Source organism: Arachis hypogaea, chromosome 9 (assembly GCF_003086295.3).
Source record: "Arachis hypogaea cultivar Tifrunner chromosome 9, arahy.Tifrunner.gnm2.J5K5, whole genome shotgun sequence".
NCBI classification, from domain to species: domain Eukaryota; kingdom Viridiplantae; phylum Streptophyta; class Magnoliopsida; order Fabales; family Fabaceae; genus Arachis; species Arachis hypogaea.
In genome coordinates this window covers 56,518,330-56,543,516 of record NC_092044.1, presented here as the reverse complement: position 1 = coordinate 56,543,516, position 25,187 = coordinate 56,518,330, and the positions used below count along the sequence as shown (strand labels likewise).

Sequence of the window (25,187 nt, the reverse complement as noted above, 5' to 3'; positions counted from 1 at the left end):
AACTCGAGGTACAGCAGAGCTCCACACCCTTAATCTATGGTGTGTAGAAACTCCACCGTTGAAAATACATAAGTGATGAGGGTCCAGGCATGGCCGAATGGCCAGCCCCCAAAACGTGATCACAGGATCAAAAAAATACAATCCAGGATTCAGCATCCAGCATGTCAAATACAATAATAAAATGTCTTATTTATACTAGACTAGCTACTAGGGTTTACAGAAGTAAGTAATTGATGCAGAAATCTACTTCCGGGGGCTTAATAGGTGTGTGCTTGGGCTGAGCTTGAGCTTTACACGTGCAGAGGCTTCTTTTGGAGTTGAACGCCAAGTTGTAACGTGTTTTTGGCGTTCAACTCTGGTTCGTGACGTGTTTCTGGCGTTTGACTCTAGAATGCAGCATGGAATTGGCGTTGAGCGCCAGTTTACATCGTCTAATCTCGAATAAAGTATGGACTATTATATATTGTTGGAAAGCTCTGGATGTCTACTTTCCAACTCCGTTAAGAGTGTGCCATTAGAAGTTCTGTAGCTCCAGAAAATCTATTTCGAGTGCAGGGAGGTCAGAATCCAATTGCATCAGCAGTCCTTTGCCAGCCTTCTTATCAGAGTTTTGCTCAAGTCCCTCAATTTCAGCCAGAAAATACCTGAAATCACAGAAAAACACACAAACTCGTAGTAAAGTCCAGAAATGTGAACTTTACATAAAAACTAATGAAAACATCCCTAAAAGTAAGTAGATCCTACTAAAAATTACCTAAAAACAATGCCAAAATCCGCTCATCACTCATTCAAGTATATCCTTGCACAAAAACACCACAAACACATGCCTTAAGGCTCAAACTATTGGTTCCTAGCTTGTTATTCTTTGTTTCTTTTATTCTTTGTTGCCAACTTTTCGCTTTTCTTTCTTCCAAGGAGGTTTATTTGCTAGGATTCATAGACAACAGTCAATATCACACTAAAAGGAAACAGTCTACTTTTCATACTTGTTAGTAAGCTAGCTAAACAACCACAGATGTATACCACCACTTAATCTTACTCTGTTTCTCACTAATTGGGATAATTTCACTTCTCTGCTTTTAACATTTTCTTTTATTTAATTAAGAAAACAAGGAGACAACACATACATTTTAGCATGATAAAATTAAACCAAGCAGTTAGACCAGCAAATTTGATTGAAATTTAAAGAAAGCAATTAGCTGAATCCTAACACAGATAGATTACTCAACAGGGGTACATTCAGACATCCAATTTAAAATATTTCAAAGTGAAAATAGTTAAGTGACAATACAACATCTTGGCATTTTCTTACTTGTTCATCATCTTTCCTAGCCTTGCTATTCTCTTTGTCCCTGGATGATGGTACATAGCTTTTCCAAAGGTTTGATTGCCTTCCTACAAAACTATTGGAAATTGCTTGTTCCCCAAGCACTTGAGAAATGGTTAGTCTGTATGTATGCTTGTGAATTTATGGACCTAAGTTCGTGTATGAACACCAAACTTAGTTCTCTTTCTACTTCTATATACAGTAAAATGACTACATACATGAAACATCAAGTGCTTTTATTAAGAAAATAAATTGTGAACTAAAAAAAATTCAAACATGTGTTAAGTAAATTCTCTAATTGTTTGGAATCTTAGCCAGCTATACTGAGGGGTGCAATGTGCCCTTAGTGACATTTATGGTGGGACACCAAACTTAGAATTACACATTCACCCTTGAGTTCTCTTAGTGTGCAAAACCAAACTTAGTTCCTTGCAATGCAGAAAAATCTACTTAACACTTTTATTAAACTGCTAAGGAAAGAAATTTACCTCTGGTTGGGGTGCCTCCCAACAAGCGCTCTTTTATCGTCATTAGCTTGACGGTTGGCTTCTCTCAGTTGAGCTTGTACTTCATATTGGGACCTTCCCCCTATCACCCAAGTAATGCTTGAGCCTTTGTCCATTCACAGTGAAGGTCCATTGTGAGCTTTCTTCCATGATTTCTATGTGTCCATAAGGTGATACCTTAGTGACAAGAAATGGTCCTGACCACCTTGACTTTAGCTTCCCAAGAAACAACTTTAGCCTGGAGTTGTAAAGGAGCACTCTCTGACCTTCTTCAAAGCTTCTTGGTGCCAAGTTGAGATCATGTTTCTTCTTTTCCTTTTCCTTATAAATTTTAGCATTTTCATATGCTTAGGATCTGAATTCCTCCAACTCTTGCAGTTGTAAAATCCTCCTTTCACCAGCAGCCTTACTGTCAAAATTTAGTAACTTGAGAGCTCAGAAAGCTTTGTGTTCAAGCTCTAATGGTAGGTGACAAGCCTTCCCATGCACTAATTGATATGGGAACATCCCAATTGGTGTTTTGAAGGCTGTCCTATACACCCAAAGAGCATCATCCAGTTTTTTTGACCAGTCTTTTCTAGAAGCTCCCACAGTCTTTTTCAAGATCCTTTTTAGCTCTCTGTTGGATATCTCTGTTTGCCCACATGCTTGGGGGTGATAAGGTGTGGCCACATTATGCTTTACTCCATATCTCAAGAGGAGAGTCTCTAATGGTTTGTTGCAGAAATGGCTTCCTCCATTACTGATAAGTGCTCTGGGAACTCCAACTCTGCTAAAGACATTCTTTCTGAGGAAGTTCATGACCACTTTTTTATCATTTGTTTGAGTTGCAATTGCCTCCACCCATTTTGATACGTAGTCTATGGTCACCAGGATATACTTATTTGAGTATGAGGTTGGGAATGGTCCCTTGAAGTCAATCCCCCATACATCAAATAATTCAAGTTCTAGGATGTAGTGTTGTGGCATCTCATTTCTTTTGGGCAAATTCCCAGCTCTCTGGCATTCATTATAGCTACTTACTAGCTCTTTTGCATCCTTCAAGATGGTGGGCCAAAAGAAACCACACTGCAACACCTTGGCTGCTGTCCATTCCCCTCCAAAATGTCCTCCACAACAAGACCCATGGCAATTCCATAAGATTTCCCGTCCTTCTTCCTCTGAGATGCATCTTCTAAGTATCCCATCTGCACATTTCTTGAAAAGGTATGGTTCATCCCGGATGAAATACTTAGCATCATTAATGAGCTTCCTTCTATGATGTTTGTTGAAGTCCGGAGGCACTTCCCCAGTGGCTTTAAAATTTGCAATATCTGTGAACCAAGGTGCCTTATGAACCATCATTAGTTGTTCATCAGGAAAACTCTCATTTACACTTGGGCTTTCTGTGTCTTCTTCTTCACAAGGAATTCTTGAGAGATGATTTGCTACCTTGTTCTCTGCTCCTTTCTTATCTCTACTCTCAATATTGAACTCCTGCAACAACAAGATCCATCTTATCAATCTTGGTTTTGATTCTTGCTTGGCAAATAAGTATTTAAGTGATGTATGATCAGTAAAAACAATCACTTTAGAGCCAATGAGGTATGATCTAAATTTATCAAATGCAAACACTATTGCCAACAATTCCTTTTCAGTGGTGGTGTAATTCTTTTGAGTGTCATTAAGGACCTTGCTGGCATAGTATATGACATGCACTAGGTTGCCTTTTCTTTGTCCTAACACTACCCCAATAGCAAAATCTGATGCATCACACATCAATTCAAACGGCAAATCCCAGTCAGGTGGGGCAATAATAGGAGCTGAGAAAAGTTTCCTTTTTAGATCTTCAAAAGCTAGCATGCATTTTCGATCAAATACAAAAGGTGTATCAGAGACAAGTAAGTTACTCAATGGCTTGGCAATTTTTAAAAAACCTCTGATAAACCTTCTGTAAAATCCAGCATGTCTTAGAAAACTTCTAATTGCTTTGACATTGCAAGGTGGAGGTAATTTCTCAATTGCTTCCACCTTGGCTCTGTCTACCTCAATGCCCTTTTTGGAGATTTTATGACTAAGAACCACCCCCTTCAGTGACCATAAAATGACACTTTTCCCAGTTTAATACTAGGTTGGTTTCTTGCCATCTCCTTAGCACCAAGGCAAGGTGGTGTAAGCATTTAGAAAATGAATCACCAAATATAGAGAAGTCATCCATGAACACTTCAATAAACCTCTCAACCATACATGTCAGAGAATATAGATAGCATGCACCTTTGGAATGTTGCGGGTGCATTACATAATCCAAAGGGCATTCTCCTATATGCAAAGACACCATAAGGACAAGTAAAGGAAGTCTTCTCTTGATCTTTAGGGTCCACCATAATTTGATTGTAGCCTGAGTATCCATCCAAGAAGCAATAATATTCATGTCCAGCAAGTCTCTCTAATATTTGATCCATGAAGGGTAAGGGAAAATGATCTTTCCTTGTGGCTTCATTGAGTTTTCTATGATCTATGCACATACGCCATCCGGTTACTGTTCTTGTTGGTATCAGTTTATTTCTTTCATTTGGCACAACAATGATTCCTCCCTTTTTGGGGACTACTTGAACATGGCTTATCCAGGGGCTATCTGAGATTGGGTAGATTACCCCTGCTTGCCACAGCTTCATAACCTCCTTTTGCACCACTTCTTTCATGGCTGGGTTCATCTTTCTTTGGTGTTGAATGGAAGGCTTGGCATCTTCTTTCAACAGAATCTTATGCATACACACGGAAGGGCTTATCCCTTTTAAGTCAGCAAGAGTCCATCCAATGGCATCTTGATGCTGTTGCAGTACTTTGATTAGCTCTTCCTCTTGTTCTTGACTGAGGGTAGAATTGATGATTACTGGATAGCTTTCATCACTTTCCAAGCATGGATACTTGAGTGTAGAAGGTAGTGCTTTCAGTTCAAGTTTTGGAGCTTCATTCCCTTCCGTCTTTCCTTCTAATGTGCTTGAAGTAAGGTCTTCAATTGGTTGGATTACTACAGTTTCATTGATTGATACAGATTTTTCTTCTGGCACTTCCTCTAGTTCTTCTTCATTGAGACTTTCTTGTACCAAAACTTCCACTGCATCCAACGTCATACATTCCCCTAGTGATTCCTATGGGTAGCTAATGGCTTTGAACATATTAAACACCATTTTCTCATCATGTAACCTAAGGACCAGTTTTCCTTTTTGGACATCAATGATTGCCCCAGTAGTAGCTAGAAATGGCCTTCCCAAGATAATTGATGATGTGGCTTCTTCTTCCATATCCAACACCACAAAATCAACTGGGAAGATGAAGTCACCCACCTTCACCAACAAATCTTTTACTATTTCATGAGGGAATTTGAATGACTGATAATGCCAATTGGAGAGCCATTCTTGTTGGTTTGTCTTCCTCAATCTTCATTCTTTTAATCATTGTCAAGGACATTAAATTTATGCTAGCTCCCAAATTACATAAGACCCTCTCCACTGTGATTTCTCCTATGATGCAAGGAATTTGGAAGCTCCCTGGGTCCTTTAATTTTTGAGGTAATTTGTGTTGGATGATGGTGCTACATTCTTCAATTAACACCATTGTTTCATCATTTCTCCAACTTCTCTTCTTGGTCATTAACTCCTTTAGAAACTTAGCATAGAGCAGGATTTGCTCCAATGCCTCAGCAAATGGAATATTGATCTGCAATCTCTTGTAAATCTATAAGAATCTGGAGAATTGGCCATCCTTTTCATTCTTCCTTAATCTTTGAGGATAAAGGGCTTTTGGGACATATCGCCTTTGGACTTCTTTCTCTTCTGGTGGATTAGGAGCATGTTTTTGTGCTTTTTCATTATCATTCAAGCTTCTATCTACCTCCCTCTCTTGAGTTTTCTTTGAGGTCTCCTTCAATTCCTTTCCACTCTTGAGTGTAATAGCTTTGCATTCCTCCCTTGAATTTGTCTTAGTTGAACTACATGGGTTATGGCTAGGAGCTTGCTTGGACAAATATCCAATCTAGACTTCAAGTTTTTGGATGGCAGCATCTTGGTTTTGTGAATTGGATCTCACCTCTTCCTTGAAGTTCTTCATATCTTTAGATTCTCTGCAAAGATTTTCCAACAAGGCTTCAATCTTAGATAGCCTATCCTCAGATGGTGGGTTAGAAATGGGATATTGGGCTGGTTGTTTTGGTGTTGGTATGGTGGCTGGGAAGAATTGTGTTGTGTGGTTTGATATGGTCTTTGGTTGGAGTGTTGGTAAGTGGAATTGCTAAATTGGTTGGAGTTGTAGGGTCTATGATCTTGGCTCTGATTCTGTTGGTTTCCCCACCCAAAGTTTGGGTGGTTCTTCCAACTAGGATTGTATGTTTTGGAATATGGATCATAGGCTTGTCTTGAAGAATTTCCAATGTGATTAGCTTGTTCCCAGTCACTTTCTTCCTCTATGTTCAACTTTGCTTGTGCTGGTGGTTGAGTGTGGATTGTTGCAACTTGGTTTGCCTCCATCTTCTTTGTGAGATCTGCCAATTGCTTGGCAATCATCTTGTTCTGAGCCAAAATTGCATCCATGTTGTTCTGCTCCATGACTCCTCTATTGTTGCTTCTCTCAGAGGCATAGAAATACTCATTATTAGCCACTGTTTCAATGAAATCAATGGCTTCCTCTATGGTCTTTTTCTTGTTGAGGGAACCCCCAGATGAATGGTCTAGAGCCTTTTTTTTATTCATATGATAGCTCCTTATAGAAGATATGCAGTTGCACCCACTTATTGAACATCTCTGGGGGACATTTCCTTGTTAAGTCTTTATACCTTTTCCATGCTTCATACAAGGTTTCACCATCTTGCTGCCTAAATGTTTGAACCTTTGCTCTCAGCCTATTGACTCTTTGTGGAGAATAGAACTTTGTCAAGAATTTATTCACTACATCTTCCTAAGTTATGAGGCTTTCTTTTGGAAATAATTCTAGCCACTTGGATGCTTTATCCCTTAGAGAGAAGGGGAATAGAAGCAATCTGTCGGCATCAGGATGAACTCCATTTGATTTCACTGTATCACAGATTCATAGGAATATAGTGAGGTGTTGATTGGGGTCTTCCTGGGCACTTTCTCCGAATGAACAATTGTTTTGAACCAAGGTGATGAATTGTGGTTTTAATTCGAAATTGTTGGCTTGAGATTGCTTCTCCCACAATTCCCAGGGTTGGGATTAATGTAGGAGCCTAGCTCTCTCCTCTTGTGGTGCATGATTAGCTACACCTTCTCCAGCATGGTATGGACCTCTTCCTCCATATTGACGTCCAGATCCTCCTCCAACTCTTCTGCTCCAACTACTCCCTTGTCTCTTGCTTCCCCCCTTAATCTAAGGAAGGTCCTCCCCAGTTCATTGTCAAACGAGGTTGAAGCCCCTCTTCTACCTATCATACAATTGGGAGAGAGACAGCAAACAATAAGTGAAAGTTTCACAGTTAATGAAAAATTGTTATTAGAGTGGTTAAGGCAATTAATCAAACAGTTAGTGAGTCAGTGGATTAGTTTTGCTGGAAAGTAAAGAAATAGAAGAAAACAACTTAAAATTGCAGAAGGTAAAAGTAACAGCTGAAATTGAATTAACAAAAGAAAAGAAAATTGCTCAATCTAGTTATCCTCCAATTTAGTAATTGTCAATACAAAACTAATCTCCGGTAACGGCGCCATAAACTTGATACAAGAAAATTTGTCTGTCAACAAATTTCCTACCAGCAAGTGCACCAGGTTGTCCTCAAGTAAAAACTCACTATAGAGTGAGGTCGAATTCCACAGGGATTGGTTGGTTGATCAACGTTAATTGGAGAATTGTTCTAGTTGAACTGAATCAGAATTGAATTGAGGATTGCAGAATTTAAATTGGCAGGAAACTTAAAGTGTAAGAAATGTAAATAATTGAAAGTAAATGACAGAAATTAAATGGCAAAAGAGAAATTGCAAGAAATTAAAATGCAGAATCTTAAATTGCAAGAAATTAAATGGAATGGGGTTGTTGAGCATCAAAGTAAATTGCAGAATTAAAAGAATGGGTAAGATCAGAAGTGGTAGAGCTCATTGGGGTCAAGAGATGTGATAATCCTCCAGATCAAATTCATTTTCATCTTTTCCTCAACCAATGCATTCATTGATCTCCTTGGCAATCTTAGATGATTAGATCCCAATTCCTTGGAAATCTAATCTCTCTAAGCATGAACAATTGCCCAATTCCTTGATTTAAGTGCTCATGGAAAGAGATGAAGTTTGGTCACTGATTATACCACACACATTCATAGATCAAAGTATTGGTAGGATTATATGTCACTATATCCATCCAAAACCCTAATCTTATCCAATGTGAGAAAGAATTCAAGCATGATTCTATGATTTCTCTTCCAAGACAATCACAAAATCCAATTACATTCAATTTCTCTTCCAAGACAATTGAATGATTGAATGAAGAACGAAACCTTTTCTAACATATCAAGAGAAAAGATAAAAAAGAAGAATGAAAACTAATATTGATCCATTGAATTACACAGAGCTCCCTAACCCAATGAAAGAGGGTTTAGTTCATCATAGCTCAATTCAAATTACAAAGAAAGAAAAAGTGCAGAAAACAGAGGAAAGTATAAAGATAATGGTGGAATTTCCCAATTGGTTTTCTCACTGTCTAACCCCCTTTTTACTTAAACTCTAAGCTATTTATACAATTTTTCAATTGATCTTCAAGTCATCTGGATTGGGCCTTTGGCATTTGTTGAAATTGATTGGATTGGCTCCATATGCTGTTGAGAAGAGAGAGGTGCTCATTTGTGCATTCTGATATCAACGTTGGAGTCAACGTTTTTGGGCAAACGTTGAGTCAAACATTCTTTAGAGATATTGGGTTTAGGGCATTTTGAGCAACGTTTGACTCAACGTTGGGATGCCAACGTTCGCTTGTCCACACGTACGCGTGGCATACACGTACGCGTGGATGGTACAATTTACCTCTTCACGCGTCTGCGCTGCCTGTGCGTGTGCACATTTGGGAATAGAATGCTCATCCACATGTACGCGTGAGTGACGCGTGTGCGTGGATGCAAGTTCCCAAATTCCAATTTTTTAAGGCTTTTCGAAGACGTTGGCATCAACATTTGATTGGCAACACTCCCTCCAACGTTGATTCATCCACGCGTGCGCGTCACTTACGCGTGCGTGTGGATTGCCAAAATTCACGCTCACGCATACGCGTGGCATACGCGTGCACGTCGATGCGCTTTTTCAAAATCAAGATTTGGAACTCAGATCGCGCACGTTGGCATCAGCGTTGGACTGACAATGTTCCCTCCAACGTTGGCCTATCCTCGCGTGCACGTATAGCACGCGTACGTGTCACCACAATTTTTCCCAATTCCAGAAAGCACATTATATCAAAAACGTTGGGGGTAGCCAACGTTTCCTCCAACGTTGGCACCAAAATTATGCAGAACTTTGCTTCTGCCTTTGCCTCCAATGTTTGAGGCAACGTTGGTGGTCCATCTTTGGCCACAAATGTTGCTTCTCCTCCTTCTTTCTATGGCCATTCTTCCACTTCCTTCCATGCCTTTCTCCACCTATCATCAAACAATATATGCATTAAAGCCTTGCTAAAGTCATGAGAATTTGCATCATTCTTAGCACACAAGTAATTATGGCTTAAATCTCATGAAATTGCATCAAATTAACCATGTTTGACTAATTCAAGGTGTACATGAACTTTTGATCCAAATGCTTACTTATAACTCAAGAAAGTGCATAATCCTACTAAAAACAAAAGAAAAAGGCTAGTGAAACTAGCCTAAGATGCCTTGCCATCATGGTGACATTATCTTTAATTTTGAATGTTTGACTGAATAGTGCATAATTGATATTAAAGTCAAGAGTGTTAATTCTTGAGGCATAGGAATTTAGAAAAATATTATGAATTCTATAAAGTAAGTGAGACATTGATCCTTGAAGCAAAACAAACAGCAAAATGAAAAAGAAAATAAAAAAGAAAGGTCCAAGGATCTGAGGTTCAATGGTAAGGAGGGTCAAAATTAATCTAAAGCTCAAAAGAGTGGTTTTTCTTAACCATATGCTTGTGGTGTAAATGTGTCAAGTAACCCTTGAGACAAAGCACTAAAAGTTGTGACTAAGTGCAATTACAGAGTATGCTGAAGGCTCTAAGCACTATTGTCTGGGAAAAATAAAAAGAAAAATTAGAACTCAAAGAATTCCTCAGTTTAGTGCTTGTGGTGTTGTTGTATTAAGTTAACCTTGAAGACAAAACACTTAGAGTCACGGCTAGTTTCAAGGTGCAAAGCACCAAAAAGAAAAGAAAAGAAAAAGCTATAATATTATCCGAATTCTAGTGCTGAAGCTTGAAGGTTATCAATATTTTTAGCTTTAAAGGATAGTGAGATGCTAAACCGATTTAGAATTAAAGTGTCATTGGCCCTACTCAGTACTTAGACCTGAGCTTAAATGAACACTCAAGTCTTAAGCATTTTTCTTCTCTTTTCTCAGTCCTATATTGCTTTAGTTGCTTAAGGACAAGCAACAGTTCAAGTTTGGTGTTATGATGCGTGAGCATCTTGTACCAATTTTCTGTTTATTTTCTAGTCATTTTCAGTTAGAATTTATTAATTTTTATAATATTTTAGTGCAAAAATTTTCTTTAGATGCTACTTTGAGTTGTTTTAGTATTTTTATAATTTCAGGTGAAATTCGGAATAATTTGGCAGAGTTTTATGCTAAAAAGAGAAGATTTGAAGCTGTCTCTCTGGGCGCTAAACTCCCAGCTGGCATTTAGCGTCAGCAAGCCTCAACAAAACAGAATGTTTCTACCTCTTTGGGTGCTAAATGTTTAACTGGCATTTAGCACCAGGCAATCTAAGCCAAGCCTACATCAATGAAGCATCTTCAAGTGGATTTAGCTTTTATTAGTTATCTTTTATTTTATTTTTGTAATTTTTAATTACAAACAATATCTTTTAGTTTTAGGATTTATTATTTTATTTTAGTTTCAAATAAAAATTAGGTTAGATATAAAAGGAAAAATATTCACCCTTCAGGGAGATCTTCTCTCTTCCACGCTTTCATACTTTTCAGAACCCTTATTTTTTTTGTAAGTCATGAGCCACTAAACCTCCTTGGTTAAGGTTAGGAGCTCTATTTATTTATATGGATTAACACTATTGCTTTTCTATTTTAATTAATACATTGATTCATTTTCAAGGATTACTTTTGTTCTTCATTTTATGAATCCGAGTGGAACGAAAGTGTGACGCTTATTCTATATGCGTTCTTGCGATCCTTGGAAGAGGTCTCTCACCTAAACAACAGCTTGAAAGTAAATTCCTCCTAAATTGTTAATTACTTGAAATAATCGGGATACATGACATATAATCCTCTTAGCTTTGGGTAATTAGGGTTTTTGTGGCCATAAACTAGATTTGAACTTAACCCTTTAATTGGAATCGAGTTACCAAGACATTGGCGGTTGGTGAAGGTTAGAGGAGACTAAATCACTAAGACATTAGGGTTTAGTCCATTACAGTTTGCCATGAAATAAATCTTGCATGATTAAAATAGTTTAATCCGAAAAAGTAAACATCTCCGATACCTTAACTGCTTTCTCTTATTGGTTTCTCACTAATTCTCTTTTGCTCTCTTTACACTTGAATTACTGTTCAATGTGATTTTAAATCACTAATCCAACTTTTCTGCCTGCCTAACTAAACTGATCATTCGACCATTGTTGCTTGATGCGTGATCATCTTATCTATCTTTTCCTAGTGAATTTGCATCTAATTTGTTGAGTTTAATTAAGAATTAATTATATTTTAGTCACTATGGATGCTATTTTGAGTTTTGTGCAATTTTATTTATTTTAGGTAGCATTCGGAGGGATTTGATGAAGTTTCTTGATGGTGTTTTTGCGGAAAAACGAATTTCCAACACACAAATCCAACCGGCAAGTGTACCGGGTCGCATCAAGTAGTAATAACTCACAAGAGTGAGGTCGATCCCACAAGGATTGATGGATCAAGCAACTTTAGTGGATGATTAGTTTAGTCAAGCTAACATTGGTGAGTGAGAATTGTTGCAGCAGAATGTAAATAGCAATGAACTTAAATTGCAGAATGTAAATAGGCAGGAAGCTTAAAGAGCAAGCAATGTAAATTGCAGAAACTTAAATGACAAGAAATGTAAATTGTAGTAAATATAAAGGGGAATGGGAACAAGGAGATTAAAGCAAGCAGCAAGCAGAACTTGGAACAATTGCATAAGAATTAAATTGCATGAAAAGTAAAAGGACTTAGGTGCTGGGAATTAAAATTCAACAAGAGAATGTAAGAAGCAATCAAGTAGAAGAGTGACTTGCAACAAATCTTAAACAGAAAGCAGAATTGCTTGAAGAAGTAAACAGAAATTAAATTCAGTTTAATTGCCAAATGAGATTGAAGATCTCAGGAAATCAAAGAGACTAGAAAACAAGTCTAGATCTCAATTCCTTCCTTGATCCAACCAAGAACAATTGCAGAAAGAAAGAAGATGAAAGCAGTAAAGAGAGTTTTGGTTCAAATCCTTAATTCACTGAAATTTTGCAGAAGAATAACAAGAGAAATCTTAGACCAAGAGGGAAACAGAATTCCTTCACTCTTAATCCCCGATTTAAGACAGAAAAAACTAAAGGAGAGAACTCTCAAATCCTAATGCTCTCTAGTGGAGCTTGCCTTTCTAATTCAGCTCCCCCCTTTTCTGAAATGAGAGTGATGCCTTTATATAGGCTTTTTACAAAATGAAAATAAAATTGAAATGAAAAACAAATTAAATGAAAATCCTAATTCTAGCTTGTTCTTGTGCCTTTGAGTGATGATGTGGGCTTTGCTTGCTTTGGATTTGAGGAGAAATGGGTTTGGTTGGCCTTGATTTAATTTAGTGAGGAATTGAATTTATATGAAATTCAACTTTTGGCCCATGATTATTTGCTCCCAGGAGGCTGCCCTGCCCTTGTGAAGGGCAGAGCAGGAAATGGTGCGTGCGGCTCATTGCGTGCGAGCTTGGTGTGTGAGGATGCTGCCCTGCCCTTGTGGAGGGCAGGGCAATGTTGCCTTGGTGTGTCTTGTGCGCGCACCACGTTCCTTGACCGTGCCATGATGCGTTTGTGTGCGCCAGGGAGTAGCGCCTAAGCCTTTACTTCCTTGAAGGTCTTGTGTTCGAACTTTGGTGAAAGCACTTGAGGAGCAATTTTTCCTTGATTTTCCATGAAGAGCACGACATTGCCCTGCTCTCCAAGAGGGCAGGGCAGAAAATTGAGCGCTACTTTGTTTTGGAGTGAGGCTCCAGCTTCGAGCCTTGGTGGAAGCACTTTGGTTTATTTTCGCTTATTTTTTGCCCTTAAAGATGCCTCTCGTTCCTACCTCAATTGTACGCCAAATATGAATTGCTATATATCGTTGGAAAGCTCTGAATGTCAGCTTTCCAACGCAACTGGAAGCACATCAATTGGACGTTTGTAGCTCAAGTTATAGCCTTTTGAAGAAGGCATGGTCATGCTGTGAGCGCCCATATTTTACCTTAGCGAAAATTCTTGCTTCCAACCTCACTTTGCATCACGATATTGCTCTGCCCTTGGCAAGGGCAGGGCAGTGTGCGTGCTGGTTGCTTTCTCCGTTGATTTGGTCATGGGCCACGCTTTTAAAAGCGTGGCCTAAGGCTCCAAAGTGTGCTCCAACTTCAAAGTGTGTCCCAAAGCTCTTTTTTTCTCCTTTTTTTGTGCTTCTTTGCTTCTTTTTCTTCTTATTTCCTACAAGATTTATAAATTTAAAAGATCAAGGAAATATACCATTTAATCACAAAAGCATTCAATATTTAAGCACAATTCATCAATTTCTTGTATGAAAAAGCATTGAAAAATGGGTATATGATGACCTGTCATCATTTCTACAGAGAAAAAGAAGAAACCAAAGAGATGATCATCGAAGACCGACGTGGACGCATGGCTCACGCGACCGCGAGGAATGGAGAAATCGCAATGACGCGATCGCGTGCCTAACACGAACGCATGGACTGGAATCTGCACAAATGACGTGAGCGCGTGGACGACGCAGACGCGTCACATGCGCGATCTGCAAAAATACAGAAAACGCTGGGGGTAATTTCTGGGCTGTTTCGACCCAGTTTCTAGCCCAGAAAACACAGACTAGAAGCTGCAGAATGGACAAATCAAGTAGTCCCCACCCATCAACTGAAGATCTGTTAATTAATTCAATTTTAAATTCAAGTCTTATCTTTTAGGAAAAGATATTATTTTTAGTTTTAGATAATTAGATTTTAGATTTATTAGGATTAGTTATAAATAGAAACTCTGTACATTTAGACAGGGGACAATATTTTTACCAGAACCCTTATTTTTCTTCTCTGAACCATGAGCAACTAATCCTTCATTGTTAAGGTTAGGAGCTCTGTCTATGTTCATGGATTGATTCGTTTGATCTTTTTAATTTAATTCATGTCTTGATTTATATTTCAATAATTGTTTTCGTTCTTTATTCTATGAACATTGGGTGGAACGGAAGTATGACCCATGTTCTAATTGAGTTCTCGTAAAACTTGGAAAAGCTCTTTACTTGAACAACAGCTTGAAAACATATTATACTGAATTTTTAATTGTTTGTATTTAAAGGGATACGTGACATATAATCCCCTTATTTGTGGATAATTATGATTCTTTTAGCATATAAACTAGAAATTGATCATCACCCTCTAATTGGAATTAATTGACCAAGGAATTGGTAATTAATAAATTTTAGAGGAGACTAAGAAGGTCTATGGAATTAGGGTCTAGTCACATATAGTTTGCCATGAAATTAAATCTTGCATGATTAAATTAATTAGTAATAAAAGTTAATCCGGAAATTAGATAACTCTGAAACCTTAACTGTTTTTTCCATATTTTATTCCCAATTTATTTAATTGTCTATACTTTTGATATTCTGAATTCGAACTTAAACCTTTTGAACATCTCAAAACCAATTTCTGCTTGCGTAACTAAGTCAATCAATCAATCATTTTTGATTAATCCATCAATCCTCGTGGGATCGACCCTTACTCACGTAAGGTATTACTTGGTACGACCCGGTGCACTTGCGGTTAGTAGTGTGGGTTGTAAAATATCGCACCATTGCTCAGTCCATCAATCCTCGTGGGATCGACCCTCATTCACTTGAGGTATTACTTGGACGACCTGGTGCACTTGCTGGTTCAATTGCAGATATTCCTAAAATCCGCAATAAAAACATACCCTTTTCCTCGAGATTAGCCACCACTATTTCATAGTTTTGCTCATCTTCCTGGTTCTCATACAACTTATGATGCCTATGAAAGGTTTCGGTATACTCTCTATCAATTACAGGGACAGGAGTAGAGATAGAAGTATCTACCCAAGTTAAAAGAGAAGATGGGACTTTTGTTGACATGTCGTGAATAATGGATTGAGACATAAAGCTATACCTATAAATACAACAAGCAAAAAAACTGTCACAAAAAGAACCCGGACACCAAGCAAAAAAAGTCAGATTTTCATAGAATTGCGTTAAAAACACGATTTCAAAAGAATTTTTCAAAAACTAATTCAATAGTTAGAAATGGTATCACTTTCGAGAAAGTAAAAGTGACACCATTTAGGGACAATACAAATCATAGTCCATGATAACAATCTCACATAGCGACAATTTCAACAAAACTTCAAAAACAACAAGTATCAATGATGAAAAAGGAAAAGCAAAAATCTCTGTCACCAACAACATTTTAAATCACCATTCAAAGTATCATTCAAAACAAAAATTCAAGCATTACTCAGAGTAATCGAAAACAGAAAACAAGGGTAAAGACACCAACCTCGATGAAATACGAAAAAGGAAGGGCACGTCTAACAACAAGAAACACGAACATTCCTCTCTGAAAACTAAAGCAAGATCTTCAAGGGTCCAAGATAGAGAAATCTTGAACCAAAATTATGTTACAAAGCAAGAACAAAAGAAGAAGAGTGAAAATTATTTTCTTTCAAGGAAGAAAATGAAGCAAAGTGAGTGATTTCAAAAATAGAAAAGGGGTGATAAAGGAAGACGCGAGGCTTTTATAAGAAATAAAGGGGCAAAAAAGATGTTTCGCCCACTCTTTAAACCCATGCGTGGATTCCCAGTAAGTTGCGGTGTGATGTTTGCCGTATCATTAAAGAGGCAAAATTTTAAAATTTTGAATGCATTGAGTACCCGACCTCTTGAAGGCAGGGTACCCGACGATAGAAATTTAGGCCACAAAATGCTTGGGCCCAAACTCATGTAAGCTCAGACTCAAGTAGGGGTATTGTTCATACCCTGCCTCAAAAATAAAGCCAGGCCCAAAAAGGATAAAAGGCCCATCCAAAGAGGATGGCCTCTCCAACTTAATCGACCTCTTAAAGAGGTCGGACGCAGCAAGAAAGGTTCAATTTTACTTAAATAAGTAACTACCTCCCCTGAATCTCTCCTACTATCTCTATCTCCACCAAAAGATAGAACCCAACAAACTTCCAAAATAAAGAGAACAGTTATCTACTAATAAAGGTGGAACTATTTAAAATGGTGGCTATCTACTATACTATGAAAACATTAACACCGCTCAGGTATATTCACGTCCCAATCTACTAAAATCCTACCTAAAGCTCTTGCTAACTTAAGCATTAAAGTCTCTTGCATGTACCATCCCCCACCTCCTCACGAGGAACACGAATGGTGGCACCTCGGCATTAGAATAAGTTAGACGCTGCCTTAGAAGGAGTCTGGACCTCACGTTCAGGCCCAAATCACCATTTCAGGTAACCCTCAAAACAATATCCATGGTAGCAACCAGTCTCACGTCAAGCTTTAGAATTTCAACTTTTCAAACATCACCATTATCGACTTCGCTTTTGACGAAATCATCTAACAATACATGCAACTTCAGCATAACCTACATTCACAATTCCCGATCATACATTAACAAATAACTCATCCAAGGATTTTTCTAAGCGCACTAATCACTAGGAGGCAATCTGATCACTTAGCTAACTTATTGCAAGTCATTGTCCTTTATGCATTGAGCTACTAAAGACTTAACACTTTCTTAATCCACAATCATCTCGCATATCTATTACCAACTACCATAAATCTGCCATTAAGAAAACTTTTCAGCGAGAATCAAAGTTTCACAACTTCTTGTGACGTCTCACAATTACAAGTTTCACCTTCTGTATCCATAAGTCGTATTCTAAAGAATTAATGTATCACTTGCTATATCTAAGAATCACATATTACACCAAAATAAACTCGAGTTTACTTAAAAGGATAAAAAGTTTCATTTTTATTGTGTCTTTTATTTCATTTATATTTTTTGTTGTGTCTTTTATTCTTCATTTTTTTATCATTTGGTATCAGTTACAGGTCGTAGATAAATTCTTATTTATCTACACATTTTAGGGTTTAGTCTCATTTTTTGTTTTTTTTTTCTTTTTATTTGTTTTTACAATTTTATTTTAGGGATATATTCAGAAAAAAACTCAAAAATTAAAAAAAAAACACAAAAATTTCAATAAAAAAAGAGGTGGTGTTCTTAAAAATCCAATACCAAAAAAAGGAGAACAACATAAAATTAATAAAGTTGTTAATTTTAATTTTGAAGTATCAAAATATTTCAGATTTGTTACATATTACTTTAGAATATTAATTAGGATTGAAATTATTATAGTGCCTCTAAAACTCTAGAAAAATATATTTCCTTATTTTGTGTCCTTTGTTACTGTTCATACCCTGCGTCGAGCTGTCCGACCTGGGATGATTAGCAACGAGACGACCAGCCTCTTCAGGTCAAACTACCCGACCTCTTCTCAAAGAGCTCGGCCAAACTGCCAGAAAAGCCCAATAAAGGGCCCAAACAGAGGAACGCGACCCAAATCTAAAGGCAGCCCAAGCCTATAGAGATAAGGGCGGTTCCCACGAAAGATAAGATAAAGATAAGATAAAGATAAGATAAGATAACTAACTTATCTTATATGAAAAGGTCACTCTACACCATTATAAATACAGTGGAGCACCCAGGTATAACTCATACTCTGATTCTACCAAAAACCTGCTTAATACCCTTGCTAACTTAAGCATCAGAGTCCCTTGCAGGTACCACCACCCTCCGATGATGAAGGATTCGCAGCATTGCCAGTCCAACAAGTCAGACACGACAGCTCCGGCCACCACGCACAAGCCGGACACGTCATCTCCAATCAGTACAGAAGATCTCATCCGAGATAGACCTACAGTTTCAGGTAACCCTCGGAACATTGGCGCCACTGTCGGGGAACCTGGAAGTCATCCCATCATCATGGTGGACAACATTGACAACGACCACGATTCGGGTCAAGAAAACAGAACGCCGCACAAAAACATGGACACTACACCAAAAGATACCCTACAACCTAACGAAGACAAAAATCACCAAACCCGGGAGCCCTTGAGATGCTTCAAGATCGTTTAAAACAACTTGAGAAAGAAGCCCAACATCAGCGAGAAGCTGGAAAGGACCTACAAAGGGAGATAAGGCAACACCGAGAATTGGAGGACAAACTCCTAAAACTCGAAGCCGACCTCAAAGCCAAAGCGACTCGATCAACCCACGAAGACAGCTCCCGCAAGGACCAAGATCCATTTACCAAGGAGATCATGAAGACCAAAATCCCAAAAGACTTTAAACTCCCAGACATGGCCTTATATGATGGCACAGCAGATCCCAGCCATCACCTCAGTAATTTCAGAAGTCGAATGTACCTCACTGACGCCTCAGACGCAGTCCGCTGCAAAGCCTTCCCGACCACGTTAACAAAAACAGCGATTAAGTGGTTCAACAATCTACCACCCACGTCCATCTCAACCTTTGATGACCTAGCCAAGAAGTTTCTAGCCAGATTCTCTATCTAGAAAGACAAAACCAAGCACACCCCAAGTCTATTGGGAATCAAACAAGGAGATCGGGAAAGTCTCCGCATCTACATGGAAAGATTCAACAAGGCATGTCTAGACATACAAAGTTTGCCCACAGAAGCGGCCATCATGCGCCTCATTAATGGCTTACGAGAAGGGCCCTTTAGCCAATCCATATCAAAAAAGCATCCCGCATCTCTAAATAAGGTACAAGAATGAGCAGAGAAGTATATCAACATGGAGAAAAATGCTCGACTAGGAGAGACATCAAAATCCGGATTCTCCTACTCCTCCCGAGATAAGGACAAAGAATCCAAGAAAAAAAATATTGACATGGGGAAAAGATAAAATAATACCACAATTATACCCCTCTTCGGGTATCCCTTGTGGATGTCTACAGAGAAGTATGCCATACTGAAAAGATACCTCCAGCTCGACCACTTAAAAGCAAAAAAGGAGGAGGAAACCGGGCAGAATATTGTGAATATCATTGAATCTATGGACATTCAACCAACGAATGTTTTGACTTAAAAAATATCACAGAAAAACTAGTAAGAGAAGGAAAATTAGATCGGTATTTGTGATGAGCGGATAATTTATACGCTTTTTGGCATTATTTTTAGGTAATTTTTAGTAGGATCTAGCTACTTTTAGGGATGTTTTCATTAGTTTTTATGTAAAATTTACATTTCTGGACTTTACTATGAGTTTGTGTGTTTTTTTGTGATTTTAGGTATTTTCTGGCTGAAATTGAGGGACCTAAGCAAAACTCTGATAAGAAGGCTGACAAAGGAGTGCTGATGTTGTTGGATTCTGACCTCCCTGCACGCGAAATGGATTTTCTGGAGCTATAGAACTCCAAATGGCGCGCTCTCAATAGCGTTAGAAAGTAGACATCCAGAGCTTTCCATCAATATATAATGGTCCATACTTTATTCGTGATTACCAACGTAAACTGGTGCTCAACGCCAGTTCTATGCTGCATTCTGGAGTCAAACGCCAGAAACACGTCACAAACCAGAGTTGAATGCCAAAAACATGTTACAACTTGGCGTTCAACTCTAAAAGAAGCCTCTGCACGTGTAAAGCTCAAGCTCAGCCCAAGCACACACCAAGTGGGCCCCGGAAGTGGATTTCTGCATCAATTACTTACTTCTGTAAACCCTAGTAGCTAGTCTAGTATAAATAGGACATTTTACAATTGTATTAGACATCTTTGGTCTCAGTTTTATTCTATTATTCATCTTAGGAGACTATTGATCACATTTTTGGGGGCTGGCCATTCGGCCATGCCTGGACCATCACTTATGTATTTTCAACGGTGGAGTTTCTACACACCATAGATTAAGGGTGTGGAGCTCTGTTGTACCTCAAGTTTTAATACAATTACTATTATTTTCCATTCAATTCAGTTTATTCCTGTTCTAAGATATTCGTTGCACTTCACCATGATGAATGTGATGATCCGTGACACTCATAATCATTCTCACCTATGAACGAGTGACTGACAACCACTTCCGTTCTACTTTAGACCGAACGCATATCTCTTGGATTCCTTAATCAGAGTCTTCGTAGTATAAGCTAGAATTGATGGCAGCATTCATGAGAATCCGGAAAGTCTAAACCTTGTCTGTGGTATTCCGAGTAGGATTCAGGGATTGAATGACTATGACGAGCTTCAAACTCGCGATTGTTGGGCGTGATGACAAACGCAAAAGAATCAATGGATTCTATTCCGACATGCTCGAGAACCGACATATGATTAGCCGTGCCGTGGCAGAGCATTTGGACCTTTTTCACTGAGAGGATGGGATGTAGCCATTGACAACGGTGATGCTCTACATACAGCTTGCCATGGAAAGGAGTAAGAAGGATTGGATGAAGGCAGTAGGAAAGCAGTGATGCAAATGGAGCACAGCATCTTCATACGCCTATCTGAAATTCCCACCAATGATTTACATAAGTATTTCTATCTTTATTTTCTGTTTATTTATTATCATTATTCAAAAACTCCATAACCAATTATTATCCGCATAACTGAGATTTACAAGATGACCATAGCTTGCTTCATACCAACAATCTCCGTGGGATCGACCCTTACTTACGTAAGGTTTATTACTTGGACGATCCAGTACACTTGCTGGTTAGTTGTGCGAAGTTGTGAAGTTATGTTTGGACCATGGTATCATGCACCATGTTTTTTTGGCGCCATTACCAGGGAGAGAACGAACATGAATTCCATTATCAAAAATCAAATCTTTTTCATTTTTTATTATTTTCGAAATATTTTAAAATTTTCAAAATCTTTTTCTTATCTTTATTTCAAAATTTTGAAAACTTTACTAACAATTAATGTGATTGATTCAAAAATTTGAAGTTGTTACTTTCTTGTTAAGAAAGGTTCAATCTTTAAATTCTAAGAATCATATCTTTTAGTTTCTTGTTAGTCAAGTAATCAATTTTAAATTTAAAAAAATTAAATCTTTTAAAAATATCTTTTTCAATCATATCTTTTAAAATTATCTTTTTCAAAATTTTATCTTTTTCAAAAATTTTGATTTCAAAATATCTTCTTATCTTCTTATCTTTTCAAAATTAAATTTCAAATCTTTTTCAACTAACTGGTTGACTCTTTGTTTGATTAACTATATCTTATCTTTTTCAAAACCACCTAACTACTTTCCTCTCTCTAATTTTCAAAAATTACCTCCCTCTTTTTCAAAATTCTTTTAATTAACTAATTGTTTTAAATTTTAATTTTTAATTTTAATTCTTCTTTTAATTTTCGAAAATTACTAACCCTTTTTCAAAATTAATTTTTTATTTCTCTCCCTCTCATCTCCTTCTATTTATTTATTTATTTACTAACACTTCTCTTCATCTCAAAGAATCTGAACCTATCTTCACCCTTGTGTTTGGATTCTTGACTCTTTTCCTTCTTCTATTCCCTTCTTCTTCTACTAACATAAAGGAATCTCTCTACTGTGGTAAAGAGGATCCCTATTATTATTTTCTGTTCCCTATTCTTTTTCATATGAGCAGGAGCAAGGACAAGAATATTCTTGTTGAAGTAGATCCTGAACCTGAAAGGACTCTGAAGAGGAAACTAAGAGAAGCTAAATTACAACAATCCAGAGACAACCTTTCTGAAATTTTTGAACAAGAAGAGGAGATGGCAGCCAAAAATAATAATGCAAGGAGGATGCTTGGTGATTACACTACAACTACTTCCAAGTTTGATGGAAAAAGCATCTCAATCCCTGTCATTGGAGCAAACAATTTTGAGCTGAAACCTCAACTAGTTGCTCTACTACAACAGAACTACAAGTTCCATGGACTTCCATCAGAAGATCCTTACCAGTTTTTAACTGAGTTCTTGTAGATCTACGAGACTGTTAAGACTAATAGAGTAGATCCTGAAGTTTACGGGCTCATGCTTTTCCCCTTTGCTGTAAGAGACAGAGCTAGAATATGGTTGGATTCACAACCTAAAGATATCCTGGACTCATGGGATAAGCTGGTCGCGGCCTTCTTGGCTAAGTTCTTTCCTCCTCAAAAGCTAAGCAAGCTCAGAGTGGATGTTTAGACCTTCAAACAAAAAGATGGTGAATCCCTCTATGAAGCTTGGAAAAGATGCAAGCAGATGACCAAAAGGTGTCCTTATGACATGCTTTCTGAATGGACCATTTTGGATATATTCTATTATGGTCTATCTAAATTCTCTAAGATGTCATTGGACCATTCTATAGGTGGATCCATTCACCTAAAGAAAACGCCTGCAGAAGCTCAAGAACTCATTGACATGGTTACAAATAACCAATTCATGTACACTTCTGAGAGGAATTTCGTGAATAATGGGACGCCTCAGAGGAAGGGAGTTCTTGAAATTATTGCTCTGAATGCCATATTGGCTCAGAACAAAATATTGACTCATCAAGTCAACATGATTTCTCAAAGTCTGAATGGATGGCAAAATGCATCCAACAGTACTAAAGAGGCATCTTCTGAAGAAGAAGCTTATGATCCTGAGAACCCTGCAATAGCAGAGGTAAATTACATGGGTGAACCTTATGGAAACACCTATAATTCATCATGGAGAAATCATCCAAATTTTTCATGGAAGGATCAACAAAAGCCTCAACAAGGCTTTAATAATGGTGGAAGAAATAGGCTCAGCAATAGCAAGCCTTATCCATCATCTTCTCAGCAACAGACAGAGAATTCTGAGCAGAGCACTTCTAATTTAGCAAACTTGGTCTCTGATCTGTCTAAGGCCACTTTAAGTTTCATGAATGAAACAAGGTCTTTCATAAGAAATTTGGAGGCACAAGTGGGCCAGCTGAGTAAGAAAGTCACTGAAACTCCTCCTAGTACTCTCCCAAGCAATACTGAAGAGAATCCAAAAAGAGAGTGCAAGACCATTGATATAATCAAAATGGCCGAACCTAGAGAGGAAGGGGAGGACATGAATCTCAATAAGGAAGACCTCATGGGATGTCTCTCAGGCAAAAAGGAGTTTCTTATTGAGGACCTGAAGGAATCTGAGTCTCATATAGAGACCATAGAGATCCCATTAAATCTCCTTCTGCCATTCATGAGCTCTGAAGACTATTCTTCCTCTGAAGAGGATGAAGATGTAACTGGAGAGCAAGTTGTTCAATATCTAGGAGCCATCATGAAGCTGAATGCCAAATTGTTTGGTAAAGAGACTTGGGAAGGTGAACCTCCCTTGCTCATTATTGAACTAGATACATGGGTTCAGCAAACTTTACCTCAAAAGAGACAAGATCCTGGCAAATTCTTAATACCCTGTACCATAGGCACCATGACCTTTGAGAAGGCTCTGTGTGACCTAGGGTCAGGCATAAATCTTATGCCACTCTCTGTAATAGAGAAGCTGGGGATCATTAAGGTACAGCCTGCCATATTCTCATTACAAATGGCAGATAAGTCAGTAAGACAGGCTTATGGATTGGTAGAAGACGTGTTAGTGAAGGTTGAAGGCCTTTACATCCTTACTGATTTCATAATCTTAGACACTAAAAAGGAGGAGGATGAATGCATCATCCTTGGAAGACCTTTCCTAGCCACAGCAATAGCTGTGATAGATGTTAACAAAGGAGAATTAGTCTTTCAATTGAATGGGGACTATCTTGTGTTTAAGAAGACTGGACCTCAAGCCTGTGGCTAGAGGATGGTTGGAGTTCATCCAACGCTCCATCATCCCCACTAGCAACCGATCCGAAGTTACTATGGATCGGGCCATCATGATTCATAGCATCATGAATGGAGCGGAAGTAAAGGTTTATGAAGTCATCTCCCTTGAATTCTACAAAATAGCCGAAAAACCCTCTACCTTGGCAAGGCTAGCTTTTCCTCATCTTATTTGCCATCTATGTTACTCAGCTGGAGATATCATAGAAGAAGACATCCCCATTGAGGAGGACAAGTCCATCACTAAGAAAAGGATGGAGCAAACAAGAGAGCCCAGTCATGGAACCCAAGAGACGCATGAGGAAGCTCATCACCAAGAAATCCCGGAGATGCCTCAAGGGATGCACTTTCCTCCCAACAACTATTGAGAATAACTCAACACTTCTCTAGAAGATTTGAGTTACAATATGGATCAATTAAGGGTGGAACATCAAGAGCACTCCATCATTCTCCATGAAATTAGAGAAGATCAAAGAGCAATGAGGGAGGAGCAACAAAGGCAAGAAAGAGACATAGAAGAACTCAAAGACATCATTGGTTCTTCAAGAAGAAAGTGCCACCATCACTAAGGTGGACTCATTCCTTGTTCTTATTTTTTCTGTTTTTCGGTTTTTATGCTATATGTGTGTTTATGTTTTGTGTCTCTACCTCATGATCATTAGTATTGAGTAACTATGTCTTAAGACTATGAATAATTCCATAAATCCTTCACCTCTCTTAAATGAAAAATGTTTCTAATTCAAAAGAACAAGAAGTACATGAATTTCGAAATTATCCTTGAATTTAGTTTAATTATATTGATGTGGTGACAATACTTTTTGTTTTCTGAATGAATGCTTGAACAGTGCATAATTTTGATCTTGTTGTTTATGAATGTTAAAATTGTTGGCTCTTGAAAGAATGATGAACAAAGAGAATGTTATTGACAATCTGAAAAATCATGAAAATTGATTCTTGAAGCAAGACAAAGCAGTGAAAAAGCAAAAGCTTGCGAAAAAAAAGGCGAAAAAATTAGAAAGAAAAAGAAAAAACAAGCAGAAAAAGCCAATAGCCCTTAAAACCAAAAGGCAAGGGTAAAAAGGATCCAAGGCTTTGAGCATCAATGGATAGGAGGGCCCAAGGAAATAAAATCCAGGCC

The 25,187-nt window shown here is 38.0% G+C and overlaps 1 protein-coding gene and 1 non-coding gene across 2 annotated transcripts; both read right to left on the bottom strand.

The window, feature by feature from the left end:
- Positions 1-2,873: 2,873 nt before the first annotated feature.
- On the bottom strand, positions 2,874-4,946 carry LOC140175120 (uncharacterized). Its single transcript, XM_072202048.1, has 4 exons — positions 4,087-4,946; positions 3,562-3,763; positions 3,118-3,309; positions 2,874-3,020 (listed from the first exon to the last, which is right to left on the bottom strand). Exons 1-4 carry the CDS (start codon positions 4,944-4,946, stop codon positions 2,874-2,876), a joined length of 1,401 nt encoding a protein of 466 aa, XP_072058149.1.
- A 17,454-nt stretch (positions 4,947-22,400) lies between these two features.
- LOC112714174 (small nucleolar RNA R71) lies at positions 22,401-22,504 on the bottom strand. The gene has a single exon (XR_003159130.1). It is a non-coding gene; the product is annotated as a small nucleolar RNA R71 (small nucleolar RNA).
- Between the last annotated feature and the right edge of the window lie 2,683 nt (positions 22,505-25,187).